The 20,241-nt window shown below is 35.7% G+C and overlaps 1 protein-coding gene across 5 annotated transcripts in view; it reads left to right on the top strand.

Moving 5' to 3' along the window:
• PPP1R12A (protein phosphatase 1 regulatory subunit 12A) overlaps positions 1-10,704 on the top strand; it is a 152,930-nt gene extending 142,226 nt beyond the window's left edge. For 4 of the 5 annotated variants that reach the window (XM_006083959.2, XM_014451447.2, XM_006083963.3 and 1 more), the window contains 3 exons: positions 1,642-1,689; positions 5,746-5,796; positions 8,264-10,704. In XM_006083959.2, coding sequence (XP_006084021.1) covers positions 1,642-1,689; positions 5,746-5,796; positions 8,264-8,350 — 186 coding nt within the window. In that variant the 3' untranslated portion in view covers positions 8,351-10,704. Of the gene's footprint in view, positions 1-1,641; positions 1,690-5,745; positions 5,797-8,263 lie in introns of those variants that run through there. The other variant, XR_002828035.1, reaches the window with a different exon arrangement.
• Positions 10,705-20,241: the final 9,537 nt, after the last annotated feature.

The raw sequence follows: 20,241 nt of genomic DNA, 5'->3' as shown, positions 1-20,241 counted from the left end.
TGCTAAAATTCTAGGGCCCAAGCTAACCTTATGAGGTTATGAAGGCTCTTCAGATTTTATTAATTAATGAGATTTTACTGTAAAGATACACAGAACAAACAAAGCGAACAAACTTTAGACACAGATAAGTATGGTGCTTACTAGAAGTAAATGGGGTCAAATACATGGTGACGGAAGGAGACAAGAGTTTGGGTGGTGAGCAATATACATTTGATGTATTATAGAATTGAAATTCATATAATGTTATTAACCAATATCAGCCCAATAAATTTAATTTTAGAAATGAGAGGGAGCCCAGCTGGTGTAGCTCAGTGATTGAACGTTGACCTATGAACCAGGAGGTCATGGTTCAATTCCCTGTCAGGACACAAGCCCGAGCTCAATCCCCAGTGTGGGACGTGAAGGTGGCAGCTGATCAGTAATTCTCTTTCATCATTGATGCTTCTCTCTCTGAAATCAATAAAAATATATATTTTTAAAATTAAAAAGTAGGGGGGCGGAAAAGATACACAGAGAAGTAAATGAACACATTTCATAGTGACACGTCAAAAACTTAGAATGTTATACAAGTTAAAACTTGCTGGCTTATCCTTAGGCTTCATAGTAAACTGGAATGTCATTATTCTTCAGGATACATTAGTAGCTTAATGAGCCTCTGTACATGAAAATATAACTAGTTTTCTGAAAATAGCTTTAGGTCTAGAGATTTGGTAACTATTATTCTTCTAAAAATCTTGAAGTTTAGGTGTATTTGATAGTATTTAGCCAATGGACTCTAGAATCCTTGAATCCTGCCTTAGCTCAGCCACCTTCCTCCATATACAGTCTCCAAGGGAGGGAAATAGGTTAACTTACCAGAAACTGGTTTTTTTTGTTGTTGTTGTTGTTGTTTTAAATATATTTTATTGATTTTTTTACAGAGAGGAAGGGAGAGGGATAGAGAGTTAGAAACATCGATGAGAGAGAAACATCAATCAGCTGCCTCCTGCACACTCCCTACTGGGTGTGTGCCCGCAACCAAGGTACATGCCCTTGACTGGAATCGAACCTGGCACCCTTGAGTCCACAGGCCGATGCTCTGTCCACTGAGCCAAACTGGTCAGGGCCAGAAACTGGTTTGATAAATTTTGTCAAATGTCAATTCACCACATTTACTAAATCTGATTTTAATATAACATCAAGAATATTTATCAGAAATATTAACAAAAGTTGATTTTTTAACCTAAGAAATTGGTAAATGTATCATAAAATTGCTAAAATGTTGTTATATGGGAAAAAATCCCCAATAAAATACTAATTTTCTATCTAAAACTTATTTAATGTCTACTTGATGGCATTGTTCCATCTATTTCTGATTTATTCCAGGTGCTTTTGAATGTAATTTAATTCTTCAATCTTTTAAGCATTCTTAGGATTCATTTCATGTTCTGAACTGGTATATATATTAGCCTTTGTTTTAAATTTCTAGCAATTAAAATATAAATTTAAATTTCAGAAAGAAATAAGGATTAGCTGAAACAGTTTCATGGTGATAGAAATTCTGAATTTGATTTATAACAATAAACAACTGAAATGACACACACACCCTGTTTATTTTTCATTACACTTATATCCCTTATATATTTCTTACTTTTCTTGCAGAGACAAGAAAGATATACTGATAGGTCACTATTGGAAATGGAAAAAAGGGTAAGTGTCCATTTTATTGAATACTAGAGGCCCGATGCATGAAATTCGTGCAAGAGTAGGCCTTCCTTCCCCCAGCTGCCAGCACTGGTTTCCCTCGCAGCCCCTGCTTCATCCTGAATGAGTTTAAATTAATACTCTTAAATTTAATTAGAATGTTTTCTAGCTTACCTTCTTTTGGGTGCCTGTGGGTTATCTATAGGTGTGAAATTGTCTTATTAAGTAAGACTTAATTTGTCATATTATTCTTTTAATTGATTAAAAATATATTGCCTTAATTCTGAAATGTAAACACACATTATGATAGTGAATCTGATATTTTTGAGATGCCATTTATCTCTTTGATTTTTATAGTAATATACTGAAAACATTGTAATCATGCATACATTTAGTTTAATTCTTTGCAAAATTAAAATACTTTCATTCTTGAAGTAATTTTTTTAAAGCTTCAGTGAGCATCAAATTTTCAAATTATTTTAAAAGTTAATTTAATAATATTTATTTCATTTTGAGTTTAAGTATTTTACTTAAGTAAAATATTTTAAACAAAAAATGATTACAGTGGGGCCTTGACTTACGAGTGTCCTGACTAACGAGTTTTTTGAGATACCAGCTGTCTCTTGGCCGATTTTTTGCATTGAGTTGATAGAGTAATTTGAGTTAACGAGCTCCTTAACGAGCTCGGTCTCAGAACGAATTAAACTCGTAAGTCAAGGCCCCACTGTATAAGGAAATTCTTTTGCCATTTTATATCTTTCTAAATTTTTTATCTGGCTCTAATATATTCACTTTCATTTCTCTCTGTTTATTATTTTTATTGCTCAGGGTCATAGGAATAACTCTACAAGTTTAGTCTGAGCAGTTGAAAATGTATAAAAGATCAAAAGTTAAAGGACAAGTGCTCTAAGAGTATCTATAATGCAAGTGAGTGGTGACTTGTAAGGTTTCAAGCAGAGAAGAAATTACATCCTGGGTATCTATGATCTCTAGATCAAAGAATAAATAATTAGAAGCAGTTGATATAAAAACATTTTCTCTCATTCCATTTTTAAAATAGCCAATTTACCATTCTGACTAAAAAAAGAGAGAGAGAAATGATACTAAAATACAGAGTCCATAAATAAACAAAGTCTGTTAGTGTCTGTGCCATTTACTAAATTGTATCTTGAAATAACTACTTGTTTTATTATGCTTTCAGCAGTTTTAAAAAATTATGTTCTAGGCCATTTTGTTGTTGTTGTTAATCCTTGCCCAAGGATATTTTTCCATTGATTTTTAGAGAGAGTGGAAGGGAGGGGGAAAGACAGAGCTAATGAAACATCCATGTGAGAGAGACACATCGATTGGTTGCCTCCTGCACACACCCCAACCAGGGCAGGGGATGACCAGAGCAGGGGATTGAGCCTGCCACCGAGGTATATGCCCTTGACTGGAATAGAAACCAAGACCCTTCAGTCTGCAGGCTGATGCTCTAGCGGCCACTGAGCCAAATCAACTAAGGTTGTTCTAGACCAGCGGTTCTCAACCTGTGGGTCGTGACCCCTTTTGGGGTCGAACGACCCTTTCACAGGGGTTGCCTAAGACCATCGGAAAACACATATATAATTACATATTGTTTTTGTGATTAATCACTATGCTTTAATTATGTTCAATTTGTAACAATGAAAATACATCCTGCATATCAGATATTTACATTACAATTCATAACAGTAGCAAAATTACAGTTATGAAGTAGCAACGAAAATAATTTTATGGTTGGGGGTCACCACAACATGAGGAACTGTATTAAAGGGTCGTGGCATTAGGAAGGTTGAGAACCACTGTTCTACCCGTGGTCGGCAAACTGCGGCTCTCGAGCCACATGCGGCTCTTGGACCCCTTGAGTGTGGCTCTTCCTAAGCCTTAGGAGTACCCTAATTAAGTTAATAACAATGTACCTACCTATATAGTTTAAGTTTAAAAAATTTGGCTCTCAAAAGAAATTTCAATCCTTGTACTGTTGATATTTGGCTCTGTTGACTAATGAGTTTGCCGACCACTGTTCTAGACCATTTAAAAAAAATGTGGTGCCCTGGCCAAGTGACTTAGTTGGTTAGAGCATTGTCCCGTTGCACTAAGGTTGCAGGTTTGATCCCTGGTCAGGGCTCATAGAAGAGTCAACCAGTGATTACACAAATACATGGAACAACAAATCAATGTTTCTCTCTCTCTCTCAAATCAGTCAATAAAAAAGTGTGTGTGTGTTTGTGTGTGTGTGCGTGTGTGTAAACTATTTGTATAACTAATTGCTAAAATTTGAATCACTTATTTTATTAAATTTAATACTATATTCTTTCATAATGGAACTATTATTGAATTTTATTTCTAACATGTAGAAATAAAAACCACTCCTCTGTTATCCATATTATGGTTGAGATGAAAAGGCAGATAACTTAATCAAAAATATATATTTATTACAAAAAATTTAGCAAAAGAAAAAAATAAAATCATCCATCACCCTGTCATGAGAGATAACTGGTATTTTTATGTTTATCCTTTGTTTATCCTAAGCTTAGGCACACGATACATATTTTTGTTTTCTGACATTCTCACCTGACCTCTTCTGTCTGTCAAATGCAGATAAGTTACAAAGTAGCTAATTCATTCTCAATTTAACAGACATTGACGGTCATAGTATTAATAATAACTACTAACACTCCTTCAGCACTTTCTTAAGTGCAGATTCTGGGGTAAGCACTTTACATGCATTTTCTCATAACCATATTTTTAATGTTAGTAAGTTTATTTGTCAGACATAAGAAATTTCTATAACTTTATGGTTGTCAGTTGGGCAACAAGGCAATTTAATTTAGTATGGTGTTCTTGTCTTTATCACTAAGTAGTTAAAATCTTGAAGTCACCTAATAAAATTGAGGGTGGTGGGGCAATTACTTATCAGTAGGAGAAAACATGCTATTATGCTATTTCTGGTATTTCAAAAATTTATAAGAATTAAATATGACATATGTCCTAGTATTTTGAGAAGTTCATTGTTTTTTATAAATTGTCGTAGCTGTATTATTAACTAGGAGAAAGGTCTGTTTATGAAAATAACATGCTGATAATAGAATAACATGGTACTTATCAAACTAGTAAGATTCCATCTATTTTTTTAAATTACATACCCTTAAAAACATTAACATTTACAGTAAATGTACTGCTTCACTAAATATGAACATTAATTATTAATCTGGGAAAGAATGTCTTGGAAGTAGTTTCGGTATAATTAAACTAAATTTAAATGGTTTGTATCTGAAAGGTGACCGGCAAGAGTCAGTATCTTCTGGGCGGTATGACCTAACCAAAGTTTTACAGCACATTAATTATTGCTGCTTGCTTTTTTGCATAACACCCTAGAATGCTTATTATTTGAGGGAGTATAAAACAGTACACTGCAAAAATGTTTGTTGCCTTTGCCTGTCACTCTTTGAAATAAGGTAATGTAAAATAAAATGCTGCAGTTGCTTCTTCATTAGATTCACTGCATTAATGCTACACAGTATCAACTGAATAAGCTATGAAGTCAATTGGGTAAATAATGGCTAGTAAATAATTTGGGTGGAAGAGATGAACTTCTCTTAAATCCTATGGAAATTTTAAAGTACAGGTATTTTAGGCACGTTTGCTTCTTGCTTTTCTGCTTCTAACACTGTAGAATAATTGCATCTTTGTGTGAGTTTTTTGTTTTTGTTTTTTTCCTATACAATCCTAAGTCTTCAGTATTGGTTTACTCTACCCTTGCATTTTACGTGAGCTAAAATAGTTTGAAGATGTTATGTAGCATCTTACCAGAAAGTCAAAGCTTTAAAGAAAGAGCTTATAGAAAGTAATGCAAATAATGACTTTCATATTTCTTTCTCAAATATTGGAAAGCTCTTTACACATCACTGGCATCACACCTTTTTCTACACTGCTCCTGATTTGATTTTTGATTCTCAAGTGGCACTATTTCACAATTTAGAAGAGAACATAAGAATATAATTATTATATACTTAATATTGTTCTTTTAAATTGACCTAGGAACGAAGAGCTCTAGAAAGAAGAATATCTGAAATGGAAGAAGAGCTCAAAGTAAGTATAAACCATGCTACTTATGAGACATAGTGCTGTTTAGGAACTCAAATTTTACAGTACTGTTATAGGTGTTATGTTCACAGTAATTGTTCTCAAGGTTGTTTATGCAATTTGTGATTTTATCTATATCTAAGCTTCTCTTTCTTCCTAAATCCAGGTCGTAGGTGGACTAGAAAAGTACTTAACACATATATCTTTTTGTTAATCAATTTTTGTGGAACTTTTGATGTTCAGGTACAGAACATATTAGACAATAATGACTATAAGATTTGGGATTCATTATTTGTTCTTCACATTCACATGCTCTGTTTCTTGGAGAATAAATGGTGGAGACGTTTCAATATAAAAATATTCTCCTTTGAAAATAAAGGATATTAAAATAGTAGACAAGCAGAGCTATATTTTATCAAATTCTGCATTTCCTATGGAAATAACTATTTGTTTTGAATGTTGGGAGGAACACTCTTTGCAGAAAAAGAAAAACAGCATAGTTAATTCATTAACTCTTATCACATTGTCTTGCATAAAATATCTCTTTCACACTATGAATTAGAAACTAATGAATAGGAAGTTGGGCCCATAGAACTGGAATTTCAAGATTTAAGTGTTTTAGTATTAAATTATTTGATTACTTTATAGAACATTATTATTGAGTGCCTTTGTAGACAAATTTTTTGGATTTTATTTGCTTATGTATTTTGTTTGATATGGAATTTTAGGACTACACTGTATATCTTTGTAGAGCTCATGGAATATTTTTTAAGAATTAATTTTTTCTTATATTCATTGTCTGTGATTCTTTATGTTTTTATTGTACTCTTTTCCATTTTCTTATTTTTTATTTTTATTTCTTTTATGTTCTGATTCCTGCAGAACCTGCATCAAATAAAGCAAATTCAAACTCTGAGAGAGTTAAATGAACGACTGCTGACTGAGAATAGGGCCTTGACAAGAGTGGTAGCCAAGCGCTCAGGGTTGTGTAGGAAACTGCAGTCTGTGAACCTAAATTTATAGTTTCATCATTTCTTCTTGGTAGAGCCAGGCAGGTGTTTTTGTATTAGTAAGCGTGTCTTGAGTTCACTTTTACAAATTAATGCCATTTTGTCTGGAGCTTATCATATAACCTTAATTATGCATGGCTTCTCAGAATGTTAGAAAGTGTCACTAATTCTATATTTAAACTACAGTAAACTTAGAGAATGATTTTGGAATTTAAGTAAAAGACTTGTCTGCACTTTCACAAAGCTTGTACACATTTTGGCTCTACAAATATTTTAGGGCTTAAAAATATGGCTGTTATATTTCAAATTCTTAACTAGAAAGAAAATGGAACATAATGTAACGTGTTGTACACATAATATATGTTGAAGATGAAGATTAAGCATGCATCATCTGTTTTCCAAAATGTCACTTTCAGTAAGGGCCATCTTAATATTCACTTAGTTCTCTTAATACATAAACTTCATACATAAACTTCAGATTACTGTATTTTATATTCATACATTTCGAACACAGGTAAGAATTGGTTGGGTCCACATAAAATTTAACTTTTCATATAGATTTTGCTTATATTTTGCTAAATATCTTAAAAAGTATGCTTTAATGTCCAAAATATAAGCTGTTTCATTTCCTAGCAAATCTAGCAGAGCACATGTAATTTAAATCATTCTACTTGGTGGAAAATCCATGTCACTTACAATATTTTCACCCTCTCGTTCAGTTTTCTGCAAAACGGAAAATGGATTTGCTTTATTTTGAGAATGTGAGGGTGTGTTTCTCTGTTTGCTCCAAATAACTGGTTATTTTTCTATTCTTGAACATTTTTATAAATACAGGCTTACTACTTTTGCTTATATGTTATTTTATTCTATCTCATAATAGTAATAATTGCTTTGTTGTCATTTAATGAGCACCTAGTTTCGGACATTGTACTAGGCACTTAAACTTAGTACCATTTACGAATCCTTTAAAGAATTTTAAAAATTTAGAACAAGTCTAACTCCCTCAAATCTTTCCCAAATATGATGATTTTCTTGTGAAATATGTAAGTGTTATGGTTTGAGCTCTGAAGTAAATTGAGCAAAAAGCCTTGGTTTAATACTGACAGGAACTCTTAAAAGGAGCTCCCTTTCAGCTCCATTTTAGCCTAACAAAAACAGGCTTCCTTTTTCCTGGCTGTTCTAATATGGTGTGCTTGGGGGTCATAATATCAAGTGACTTAGTACATTTTAACTGATAACTTTGGGAGAATAAGCTGTTCGTTCCATCATTTATTCAACTAATGAGCTTCACAAGTTGGGGGTTGGTTTTTTTTTTTCTTCCTGCTATATGTTTTAGCCACTAGGAAAATATATAACTGACAAAGCTTGTTCATGTGTCTTGTGGTGAAAATATAACATTTATTAAGAATAATATTTTATATTTTTACTGAGGAAAAACTTTTTCTTCATTTTTCCCCTCATAGATGTTACCAGACCTAAAAGCAGACAACCAGAGGCTAAAGGACGAAAATGGGGCCTTGATCAGAGTTATAAGCAAACTTTCCAAATAAAATAAAAAGCAGCAAATAATGGAATTGCACATATTAGTAACCCAGTGGACCATAATTGACAGTCACTGGAAACCTGGAAAGAGTCTTTGGAGACTGTCATTTCTGGATATCCTGCCAAATGCCCTCTTATCTTGGAGTTTTGTTTAAATTTTCTGGGTTTGTTGTTTTTTTTTTTTCCTTCTTGTATCAAGACCATTGTTTCATGTTAATGCAGCTGCTGAGAAGATTTTTTTTAAAGACTGAGAAAACTTGTTTACAGCTCCAGCATATAAGGAAAGTGTTCAAGGCCAGATATGCCTCAGATATTTAACCAGTAAGCCTTAGTTGTACATAAATACTTTTGTGTCAACAAAAACTTGCAGCTCTCACAAAAGACAGTTATTCAACATTTTTGATGTGCCACCGTTTCCAGTTTTTCGATATTTAAATTTTTTTTGCTTTACATCTAAGTTTGGGTTTGTATGTTTTTCCTTGTAATGCTTCATGTGGCAGACTTTTCTATGTTTTCACGGCTTTTTCACTTACAGAAAAGAACACTTGCTCTTCTGAGGTCATTGTCATGTATTAGGCTCATGTATTAGGCGGATGCTGTGTTGTGTCCCACCTGGAACTGAACTGCTTGGTGGAACATTTGCTTTCACTATTTGTGCAATATTGCATTTATTTCTTATATGAATGCTTTAAAGTCAGTTGAGGTTAGGTTCTTTTAAGTCCTGTTTTCTGCCTTCATTGGTCACTTTTTTGTTTTTGTTTGTTTTTTATTATTGTAGTAAAGATGTTAGATTCTATAATCTTCACATTCATTTTAGCAGGTACTGAGTGATGCTGTATATATAAATAAGTGTATTGTTTTGATTTTTAGAACACCACATGGCATGCTTGACTATTTCTTATTTCAAATGTCTGTTAATGCAAAGTAGGCTACTCCAACATAGTGTTAAAAACTGAATTTGCTAACAATGTGATATAAAGACTTTAAAAGTAACACATTATGTGGAGCCCTATCTTTATAAAAGTTTTCTACTGTAAAGTGCTTTTACTCTTATTTTCAGTTTTTGATAGTATTCAACCATAATTAAAGTTGCATAAGATAATTGCTTCACATTTCACATACTGATATTTATCTGAGTGCTGTCTAAAACTGTTGTGCTAGCCAAAGTAATGCTATGAAATCATTTGCAGACTTAACCGTGAGTTGATGTTAAATGCACTGTTATTGCCATGTGAAGAGGCATTGACTTCTATACCACCATGATGTTCAGACCATTTTATACATTTCAGTGGCCTTTAAAAAAAAAAAAAAGTAAAACCAAGTACATAATGGAGATGGCTTTTATTTGGACAAATAGCTTTTATATTTTCATTAAACCATGCAAAAAATATTACATCTTTCAGGCACATAACTGTCTCCTTAACCACTGAACAGTTCAGCCATTTGAATAAATTGTACATTGTAAAGCTTATAGTAGCTAATTGTAATATTGATTGTATTGTATACTATATCAAATGTGAATTTGTACCCCTTCATTTTAAAAGGTCATTGTGTTCTACTGCCTATTTTAGATTACTTTGGGGTTGGGAAAAGGTGTTTTGGTAAGCAGGATTTCATGTCCTCTCTCTCGATTGGTTTTATGAAGATAGAAGGTTATGCTCTTACTACCAAGCTCAGGATTCTTGATTTTTAAAGGTACAAGGATAGTTGTGGGAATTTTATTTTTGGTTATATTTGAACTGTATGAATGGTGGGTCTGAATATAGAGAATTTCCATGGTCTTATATGGACGTAAAATATCCAGATAATTGATCAGTTTGAGTGACTGCAACATGTTCTGGTTGCACAACAGTTAGGCATGCTAAGGACTATATTTGTGAAGTTTGGGTGCCTGTGAAGAATGATTAAATACATGTTTCTAATATTTTAGTGTTTTGTATTTAGGTTATTTATTCTTTGTATCTAAAACTGAACAGCTACTGTGCTATATTGATTTTATTGGTAGTATTGAGCAGACCTTGTTTCTGCATGAAACTAGTTGCAAAACCCACTATTTTGGAAATAAAAATGTATTTTGACATATACAAATAAAATGAATAAAACTATTTTAAATGTGTGAACTTTTACTGAGACATTTTAAATTTTGTTCTGAGACATTTAAATTCTGCATGGGTATTTTTTCACTAATTGCTTTACTTTGATTCCAATTTGAATAATTTTTGAAATTGTAATATTGTGACAATTTGCATAACATTGTACATGCACATCTGTAAATGCAGTCTTAATTGCCTTGTTTATGCAATCTGTGTACCAATTTGGACAAATGTTTATATATTTTACATAAAGCTGTCTGTATGCAGAATCTGAGAACTAGTTTTTTATGATAAGTGGGTAAAAAATAATGTTAACAATGTTTCAAGGTAGCAGCTTTGTAGCACAATATTTCATTTGCATAAACATTTGGTGGCTTCTAAATTAAACCTGTGCTTTTTCTTAGCTGCAAGCATCGGCTTGAGATACAGATAAAGATAATATTCCATTGAGATGTAAAATATTAGATCATTTTCCAACCTAGATTTGTTCAACCCCAATCTACTAACATATAACTAGGTAAGAGGCACTTTCAGTTGGGAACTTTGGTAGAGGATTTATAGTAAGCCTGTGTTTAAATCAATATGAGAATTGGACTCTCTTCTTTTTACTTCCCAGTACTTTCCCTGTGCAATGCTCACAGAATGATAGATTTTTACAGTTGTTGTCTGTCCTCCATAAAAAAATAATTCCACATGCCAATACTTCAAAGCCAAATGAAAAGCAGCTATAGAACTTTCTAGGAGAGTATTCATATAAAAAAGCAAGGTAGATATTCATTAATCCATTAGGCTGTATTATCTTGCTTCAAGATTTAATCCTGGCTGATTTGAAATAGTCATGATTCCCAGTGTCAATACTCATTGAGTCTTGTAGGAAGAAAATATCCAGAGTGCCAAATTTTCTTCAAACTAGGATCATGTATTTCCCATAGGATATAATAGCCTTTTGGGCTGTCCTTCACTTTTTCATATAAGCAGAATACAGAGCAAATCTCATGTTAATTAACCACCCATTAGTCATATCTTGCTCGTGAAAATCTTTGGTTGCAAAGATGAAAGCTGGCTGATAAGCAGTCTTTTCTGTGATGTTCCAAGTTGGATGTGTGTGGTCTCTGTGTACCTTGAATGTGCATGTTCAACAGAGATAATGTGCATACGAGAGCTGCTGTCGAGAGGATTGGGTATAGAATGAAATATTTATTTTCCTATTTTATTCTATATATAACTAAATTTCTTGACTTACATTTTGGAAAGGCTTTTTGAGTGCTATTTAAACAGAGTGGTCTTTTTCTTAGGCAAGTGGTATGGAGAGTATCATATTGCTGTCCCATGCCTACAAAGTGACCAGATTACAAAGTAATGAATTCAAAATAAAAACATAGGAGTCAGAAGTTTAAGATTCTATAATCAGGTCACATAAATAATTCTATCTTACTATAATTTTATTGAAAGTTTTCTAAAGTTTATTAGGTGTAAGGTTTTTTGAGCTAAGTTATCCAAGCTTTTTACTGCTTACATTTTAGTAAACATCTAGGTCACAAAAATTTACTACATTTTCATTTTTAAAGGCTGAAGAGAAAGAAGGGGGAATATTTTGAAGAAATGAACAATATAAGTAGATTCTGCCCTGAGTAATACCCAGCTAGTCGGGTTTGTATTTTGTCCTTGTGGGTCTGTACTTTGTCCTTGTAGAACTGAGAGAATGGGAATAGAAAAGAAAGATTTACTTTCCCTTCCTTACACTCAATTTTTCTTGAAGATTTGTTTGGATACAAGTCCATTTCAGTAGTCTACCTTATTTGATCCTTAAAACAGATTGGATAAAGTCTATCTTCATTTTATATGTGAGAAAGCTAAGTTTTGTAGATTATTAACTGTTCAACATTCCAAGCCTCATACAAAATAGAGCTCTTAACCCAATTTAGTGTTGGTTATTGTTTATTGCCAGTTCTTAATCGAGGACTTTTCCCACAGTGTCAGTGTGATGGTTTATTTGTATGAAATTGCATAATCACCTATTTGTCTATATTTTAGGCTTAAAATACTTGGTTATCCTTGGGAAATGTGTTCCTTGGTGTTTTTTTCCCCTCTAATACGCCATCCTCACCCCCACATCTAGTTAGGGCCTACTGTCACTAAACCACTTGCTCTTTAATGGGACTTAAATATTAATGGCTTATTTCCTAAGCAGCCAGTTGACTGCCTGGTATAAATTCTAACTATACCCGACAGACCATTATAAGTTTGTAAAAGATTTTCACATACCAATATGCAAAAGAACTTCTTTTGCATTATTCAAAAACAGATTTTTAAAAATTGATCAGAGCTTAATTCCCAAGAATCTTTTATTCCCAAGTAACATTAATATGCTGTGGTTTAGCAGCAAATTTTTCTCCAGTGAAAAAATGTGGGATACCAATGTATAAAACAGATAAATGTGTATTTTATATTACCCATAGAGTTGACCCCACCCCAAAAGAAAGTACTCAATAAGACAGCATGACCCCCTTATTTGTTACTGTATGGGTTTTAGAGTACGCTGAGTAGATGCACCTTATCTGCACTTGCTTTTATATTAAATGTGCTAAGCCGATGTTTTGGTACTATACTATTTTATATGAGTGAATATGTTCTGCCCTAAAGAATATCAAACACACGTATAGGGCAGGAAAAGCTCCACACAAAAATAAGGTCACTTGGCAGTATAAGTAGACCATAAGTGCTCTCCAGTGTTTTGCAGTTGTGCATGTGTCTAAGTGTATTGTTTTTATAACTTTTTAAGAGCATTTTAGCACACAATTTGAACCAAACTTTTGTGGGGTCCATAGAGCTAAGACTTAGGGTACTGATTTTTAAACACTTGACATGGTGGAAAGAGCTTTGGATTCAGTCAGGTGTAGATGTAAATCTCAGCTTTACTAGCTGATAACTAGTAATTCCAAACAATCTTGTGGTATTAAAAAATGTAATAGTATTGCCCTGGCTGGTATGGCCCAGTGGTTGCAGTGTTGTCTGCGCATGGGAGGGTCGCAGGTTCGATTCCTGGTAAGAGCACGTACCCAGGTTCTGGGTTTATTCCCCAGGGCACGTGGGAGACAACCTATCGATGTTTCTCACATCAACATTTTTCTTTCTCCCTCCCTTCCTCTCTCTCTAGAATCAATGAAAAACATATCCTTGGGTAAGGAAATTTTAAAAGAAAATTTTAATAGTATTGTTTTGTCTTAGAACAAGCATGTCAAACTCAAAGGCTAGCACAGGCCAAATAAACAAGGTTTAAGTTATGTGGGCCGCAAAAAAACAAAATCTTCAATTTTCATAGAAACAGGTTTATTTCGATACAGACATGCTGAATACAGAGGGCTGAAATAAATGAGTAATCGTTAACAAAATAATAGAACATTTTAATAAAAATTAATATTTTTCTTGAACATTAACTTACCAGACACTGGATAACTGCACAAATTAATAAGTGTAATGCAAATAAACCTATTTCTTGTACTCCAAAACGAAATATTTCCTGTTGCGAATACCAAACAAGTCAGTACAAAGTTCATGACGTGGCTATCGGCTGCTAAAATATTCAATGCTAGTATTAGTGGAGAGAAATGGTGCGCCTGTGCATAAGGTGCGTAAGGGAAATGAATGCAACACGATTATAGTAATCAGTCATTAGCAAACATTGTAGTTTGTTATTAATAATTATGTGTAACAGGATATTATAAAAATTAAGTTATGAAATTTTTATTAAAATGTTTCTTGCATATCGTTTTATTGGCTGAGCTGCAAAAATATTCCTTGTGGGCCGCATGCAGCCCATGGGCCGCGAGTTTGACATGCTTGTCCTAGAATATTTTAAAGCAAAATTTTGGAATAATTTACGTAGTTACCATAAATGCCTAATTTTTTAACTCTGGGACCAGTAAGGGAAAAAGATCGAGGTAGATTTTGGAGAACTTCCTTCAATCATTGGAAAGTAGGAAAAAGTACACCTCTGTAACCATGTCACATCGGATGGGTACCAGGAACACTGACTACTTACGTGAATCTAATCTATTTATAGCTCCAATTGTTAGCAGAGAAAGAAATAGGGGAGAGTGGCAGGGAGTTTATAGGTGTAACATACAATGCATTTGCCATAGAAAATATTGTTGTTAATTGCTGCTCTCAATAGTCCTTGTTTCCATTAAAATTTATAGTTGTTGGAATGTCAGGATTATCACTAATTTGGATGCTTTTAAAATTTACATAGTACTCAATATCATGAGGTCATCTGGACCATTTATCAGCCTCCACATTACACTAATCTTGTTACATAATGATCTGCATAAGAGTTTTATAGTCTCATCTATTCCTTTGTTTAAAATTAGAGTCCTACCATCTCATTCTTACTCCATGCTAGACTGCAACTCTGGTGTCGGTACTTGCTTTACCGTGACCAGTAGTAAGGAAAACCAGGGAGAAAGGGAGCTGAATTTTAGTATTGTCTGTGTATCAGACCCTATGCATAGCTTTGTTTTCTGGTTTTAATATTTTTAAGCTATTTCCTTTATTTTACTCTACAATAAGCTCTTACCCTCCCCACCCCCTGCCCATAGGGAGTGGGATCGGCCGGCCAGCTGACCATGCGTGGCCCTTCTCCCCTTCAGGCCCAGCGTAATCAGCCCCCATGGGGGCAGGCGGCCAGACCCTACCCATGCACGAATTTGTGCACTGGACCTCTAGTTAAATATAAACATTCTGATTCCTGCAAACTTGTCTCTGTGATTCAATAAGTTCTTTTTTTTTAAAATATATTTTTTATTGATTTTTTACAGAGAGGAAGGGAGAGGGATAGAGAGTTAGAAACATCGATGAGAGAGAAACATCGATCAGCTGCCTCCTGCACACCCCCCACTGGGGATGTGCCTGCAACCAAGGTACATGCCCTTGACCGGAATCAAATCTGGGACCTTTCAGTCCGCAGGCCAACACTCTATCCACGAAGCCAAACCGGTTTGGGGCAATAAGTTCTTGTTAGCATGTACATGCCTGACATTTGCCTCTCTGGTGGCGATAAACCCTGAAGCAAAACAGGCAAAATTAAGTCCCCGCTTTGTGAAGGTTACATTCAACAAGGGGAGAGATTGAAAATAAGCAAGTACCCTAATTTAGAAGATAATATGGAAAGAATAGAGTAGGATGAGCGATTTCAGGACTGAGGAGAGAGCTAGTCAGAGAAGGCCTCACTGAGAGAGTAACATTTGAGCCAAAACTGAAAGAAGGGGAGGACAAAAACTGCAGACACCTGGGAAAAGAGAATTTCCAACCAGAGGGAGCAACAAAAGCAAAAGCCATGAGGTGCACATGTTCTCACGTGTTTGACAGACAGTGAGGCTGATGTGGTTATAGACAAGTGAGCAAGAAGAGTAGTGGGAGAGAGGGACACCAAGGAGCTAGATGAGGGACTTGGTTTAGACATTTATTGACCACAGCTGTGCACTACACTTTCTTGGTAGCGATAGACTTGATCCTTCAAGAACTTTACTATTTTTACCTATAAATTGTAAAATTTTTATAGAAATGTTTAATTGATTTTTAGAAGGAGAAGAAGGAAGAGGGAGAAGCATCCATATGAGAGCAACATACCGATCTGCTGGCTCCTGCACACCCCCAACCAGGGATTGAGCTCACAACCTGGGTATGTGCCCTGACAAGGAATGAAACTGACAACCTCTTGTTGCTCGGGACGGTGCCCAACCAACTGAGCTACAACTGGCCAGGGCTAAATTATAAAATTATTTTTATAAGAGATAAGAATTAGATTATAAATTGAGAATAACTGTACTAGGAAACCTAGGTTGAGTTTCATAAGGGGAAGCATTTAATCAAATGTAAAACTTTTGCAAAGACTCCTGACACCAAGTTAGAAATGGAAAAATGGACTATTAGAGTCATCATTATGGTATCAAAGAAACACATCAGTTCATGGGACAAAATGAACATTTTAGATAATTCTCAGGAAATGATTTTTCTCATGGATTTTACCAATGATCTATACATGTAATATACATTGTTTTCCCATGTCTCTACTTTTTTTGTAGTATTTCTGTTCAGACGCTGGTTTCTTATTTATTTCTGCTTTCAAAAGCAAAATCTGGAATAAAAGATGTGCTTCCGTAAGTGTCATGATGTTGTTCCAAGAGGGATCAGAGTACTGTAATCCAAGTGTGTAGTATTCACCATTTTTCTTGTCCTAGCAATGTCCCAGGAATGGTTAGCTTTATCATTTCTCTAAAACAGTGGTTCTCAAACTTGAATTCCCTAGATCAGCGGTTCTCAACCTGTGGGTCGCGACCCCTTTGGCAGTCGAACGACCCTTTCACAGGGGTCGCCTTAGACCATCCTGCGTATCAGGTATTTACATTATGATTCATAACAGTAGCAACATTGCAGTTATGAAGTAGCAACGAAAATAATTTTATGGTTAGGTCACAACATGAGGAACTGTATTTAAAGGGCCAGAAGGTTGAGAACCACTGCCCTAGAGAGCTTGTTCAGACATAGTTGGGCCTCACTCCTATTTCTAATTCAGTATTTAGGATCTGGGGTGGGACCAGTGAATTCGCATTTCTATCAAGTCCCCGGGTGATTCTGATACTGCTGGTCCAGGGGCCATGTTTTGAGACATACTGCATTCTAACATCAGTTGTTAATCTTCTGAAGAGAAATAGAGAATTCAAAAATAAAATCCCTTGTGATAACCTAAAACATAGGTACAGTATCCTACATTAATAGGTAAGTGATCATATAGAGAACAAGCCTTGAGTAACACCAGTGATCGTTTAAAAATAAAAGCTCATGTGTCCCATCATCGCACATATACCCTGGATGGGGAAAAGGGCACATGCAGACAAATTGAGTCCATTTTACTAGGAAATCAAATAAAACAGAAGGGTTTTTTTTAAATATTTTTTTATTGATTTTAGAGAGGGAGAGAGAGAGAAACATCAATGATGAAAGAGAATCATTAATCGGCTGCCTCCTGCACGCCCCACAGGAGGGATGGAGCCTGCAACCAGGGCATGTGCCCTGACCAGGAATCGAACCATGTCCTCCTGGCTCATAGGTCTACACTCAAGCCACATCGGCCCAGCCAGAAGGATTTTTTTTTTTATATGAGACAAGCAATTTCACAACAGTCCCATACACTTCAGGGTGGGGTGGGGAGGGGAGGTAGCCAATCCCCTTAACATCACTTTTTCTCTGCTTGCTAAGAGACAAAAAGCCTAAAACTTGCAGGTATGGGAAGGCAAGTGTCTTAAAAATCAAGGTGTCTTGCAAGCTTAAATTTTAAAAAATCAACATAACTGTCTTCTCACCTTTGAGGCCTATGACTATTTTTTTCCTGTAAGTCTTTGAAAAAAATTATAACAGCTTTAAAGTTCTTGCCTGCTAATTCTAACATATGGGTCATGTCAGGGTCTGTTACTATTAACTACTTTTTCTCTTGATCTTGAGTCACATTATCTGTTTCTCTACATGTTTAATATATTTTATCCTCGACATTGTAGATAATAATTGTCCATGAACATGAATTCATTTTCCTCTGAAGTGTTCTGATTTCCATTCTAGCAGGCAGCTAAGTTATTAGCTGATGACTCTGAACTTCTGTAAGCTTACTTTATATACTTTTATGATGGATCTATTTCCAATTTATTCTTAACCTCTAAGCAAAACTTTAGTCCTGGAAAATAGTTTTTACTCTAAAGGTATGGCCCCTCTCTAGTTTTGATTGAAAACGAAGTGTTGCCCAGCCAGTGTGGCTCAGTGGTTGACCTATAAGCCAGAGATTCCGGTCTGGGCACATGCCTGGGTTGTGGGCTCGACCCTCAGTAGGTAGGGGTCCTGCAGAAGGCAGCTGATCAATGTTCCTCTCTCATCAATGTTTCTATATCTCTCTCCCCAAGAAAACTTTTTTTGAAGTGTTTACCAAGCCCCTCTGAGTTGGTAGGTACTGTGGTCTGAATGTTTGTGTCTCCCTAAAATTCACATGATTTATTTCTAACACCCAATGTTATAGTATTAGGAACGGGCCTTAGGAGGTGATTAGGTCATGGGGTGGAGCTTTCACGAATGGGATTAGTGCTTTTATAAAAGAGATCCTACAGAGCTCTCTAGATTCTTCCACCATGTAAGGACACAACGAGAAGTCTGTGACCTGGAAGAAGGCCCTCCCTGGCCCTGCTGGCACCCTGATCTTGGACTTCCAGCCTCCAGAACTGTGAGAAATAAATATTTATAAGCCAGCCTGTGATATCTATATATATAAAAGGCGAAGTGACCATCCAACCAGCCGGTAGATATGATGCGCACTGACCACCAGGGGGCAGACGCTCAATGCAGGAGCTGCCAAGCTGCGGTGACTTGGCAGTGGCAGTTCTCCGGTGATCCACCCCATAACCAGAGAGCAGGGAGCCTGATTCCTCATGGAGTCGTGTGATTCCACCAGTCCAAGGGACCCCCACCTGCTGGAGGGACCCTGCTCACTGCACCTCCCCAGGTGCAGCCAGCTGGGGAGGGACCTCGGAAGGTTGGCTCCAGGGTGTGTCCAGCCCATCTTGCCCAGTCCAGCCCCACCAGCCACCTTCTAATTTATTTCCTTTCAATGTGCACAAATCCTTGCACTGGGTCACTAGTTTGTTATGACAGCCAAGTGGACTAAGAATATAGGTAGGTTTCAAAACCCATACTCTATCTCTTTCCTGGTGGGCAACAACCAAAATTTCTCCTCAGCATTTTCTAGTTGCTGCTTTCCTGGGCTTTCAGAGACCATGCATGCGCAATTAAGAGGCCATCCAAGAATTTGAAGGAAGTTTATACACAGATTTGGGGACTCTCATCTCTATGGCTCTTATCTCCAAAATCTTCCCTCAGTTTTCAGTTGTTCTAGCAGCCCCAAACTCTGTCCTCTGACACCTCGGGCTTCAAGATCCAGCTTAAGCTCTAGCTGCCCTCCACTGCACTCACAGGGGAACACCCTCAGGAGTAAATCTGTTTAAACATGGATCTCACCAAGTGTAGTTCCCTTTTTCCCAGGGCGGAGTTCTCTCCAATTTATGCCTGCTTTTGGTCATTCTCTAATTATTTCTTATATTTTGTCCAGAGTCCGTAATTGTTTATTTGTTTGTTTGTTTGTTTGTTTGTTAAATAAGAGGAAGTTTATTTAGAAACTCACAGAGTTAGAAGAAGTGATTGGTAGAAGAAATGGGCTCAGGAAACAAGTTACAAAGGCAAAAGAAGGACCCCCAGAGCTTAGGAGAATGAGAGAGGCAAGGAAGCCCGGCCTGGTGGGGGGAAGGAGATGGGGAAGGGGAGAGAGGCAGAAGGCGTGGCTGTGCTCCCAGGAGGGAGAAGTGCCCAGAATCCGGAATTGTTATTTGTGGGAGACTTAGTCCAAACTGTTCTGCCATTACTGGAAAGAAAAGCTCTGTATTTTTTCCACAATTTTAAAAACTAGCTTTAGAAAAGGCTAGGCCAAATGGACAAAAATATATCATTTTGTACAAGGGAGTAGTTTTACAGGTAATATTTCTTCTTATATTTTCCAAGTTTTCTATAAAGCGATATTTTTAAAATTAAACTGTTTTTAATGGATAGAATTTGCATGGAGTGAGAGGCATCCCAGTGGGGAAGTGTATTAGACTTCCTGTAATTTGGCATTTGTTTTTTAAATTAAATATTTTTTATGGAAAGAGTTTGAATAGAGTAAGAGGCATTTCAGATGTAGGACATGTATAAATTAAAGGTGTGTTTGTATGAAGAAC

The sequence above is a fragment of the Myotis lucifugus genome, unplaced genomic scaffold, assembly GCF_000147115.1.
Source record: "Myotis lucifugus unplaced genomic scaffold, Myoluc2.0 scaffold_9, whole genome shotgun sequence".
Lineage (NCBI taxonomy): Eukaryota > Metazoa > Chordata > Mammalia > Chiroptera > Vespertilionidae > Myotis > Myotis lucifugus.
This window is presented reverse-complemented; position numbering and strand designations above follow the sequence as displayed.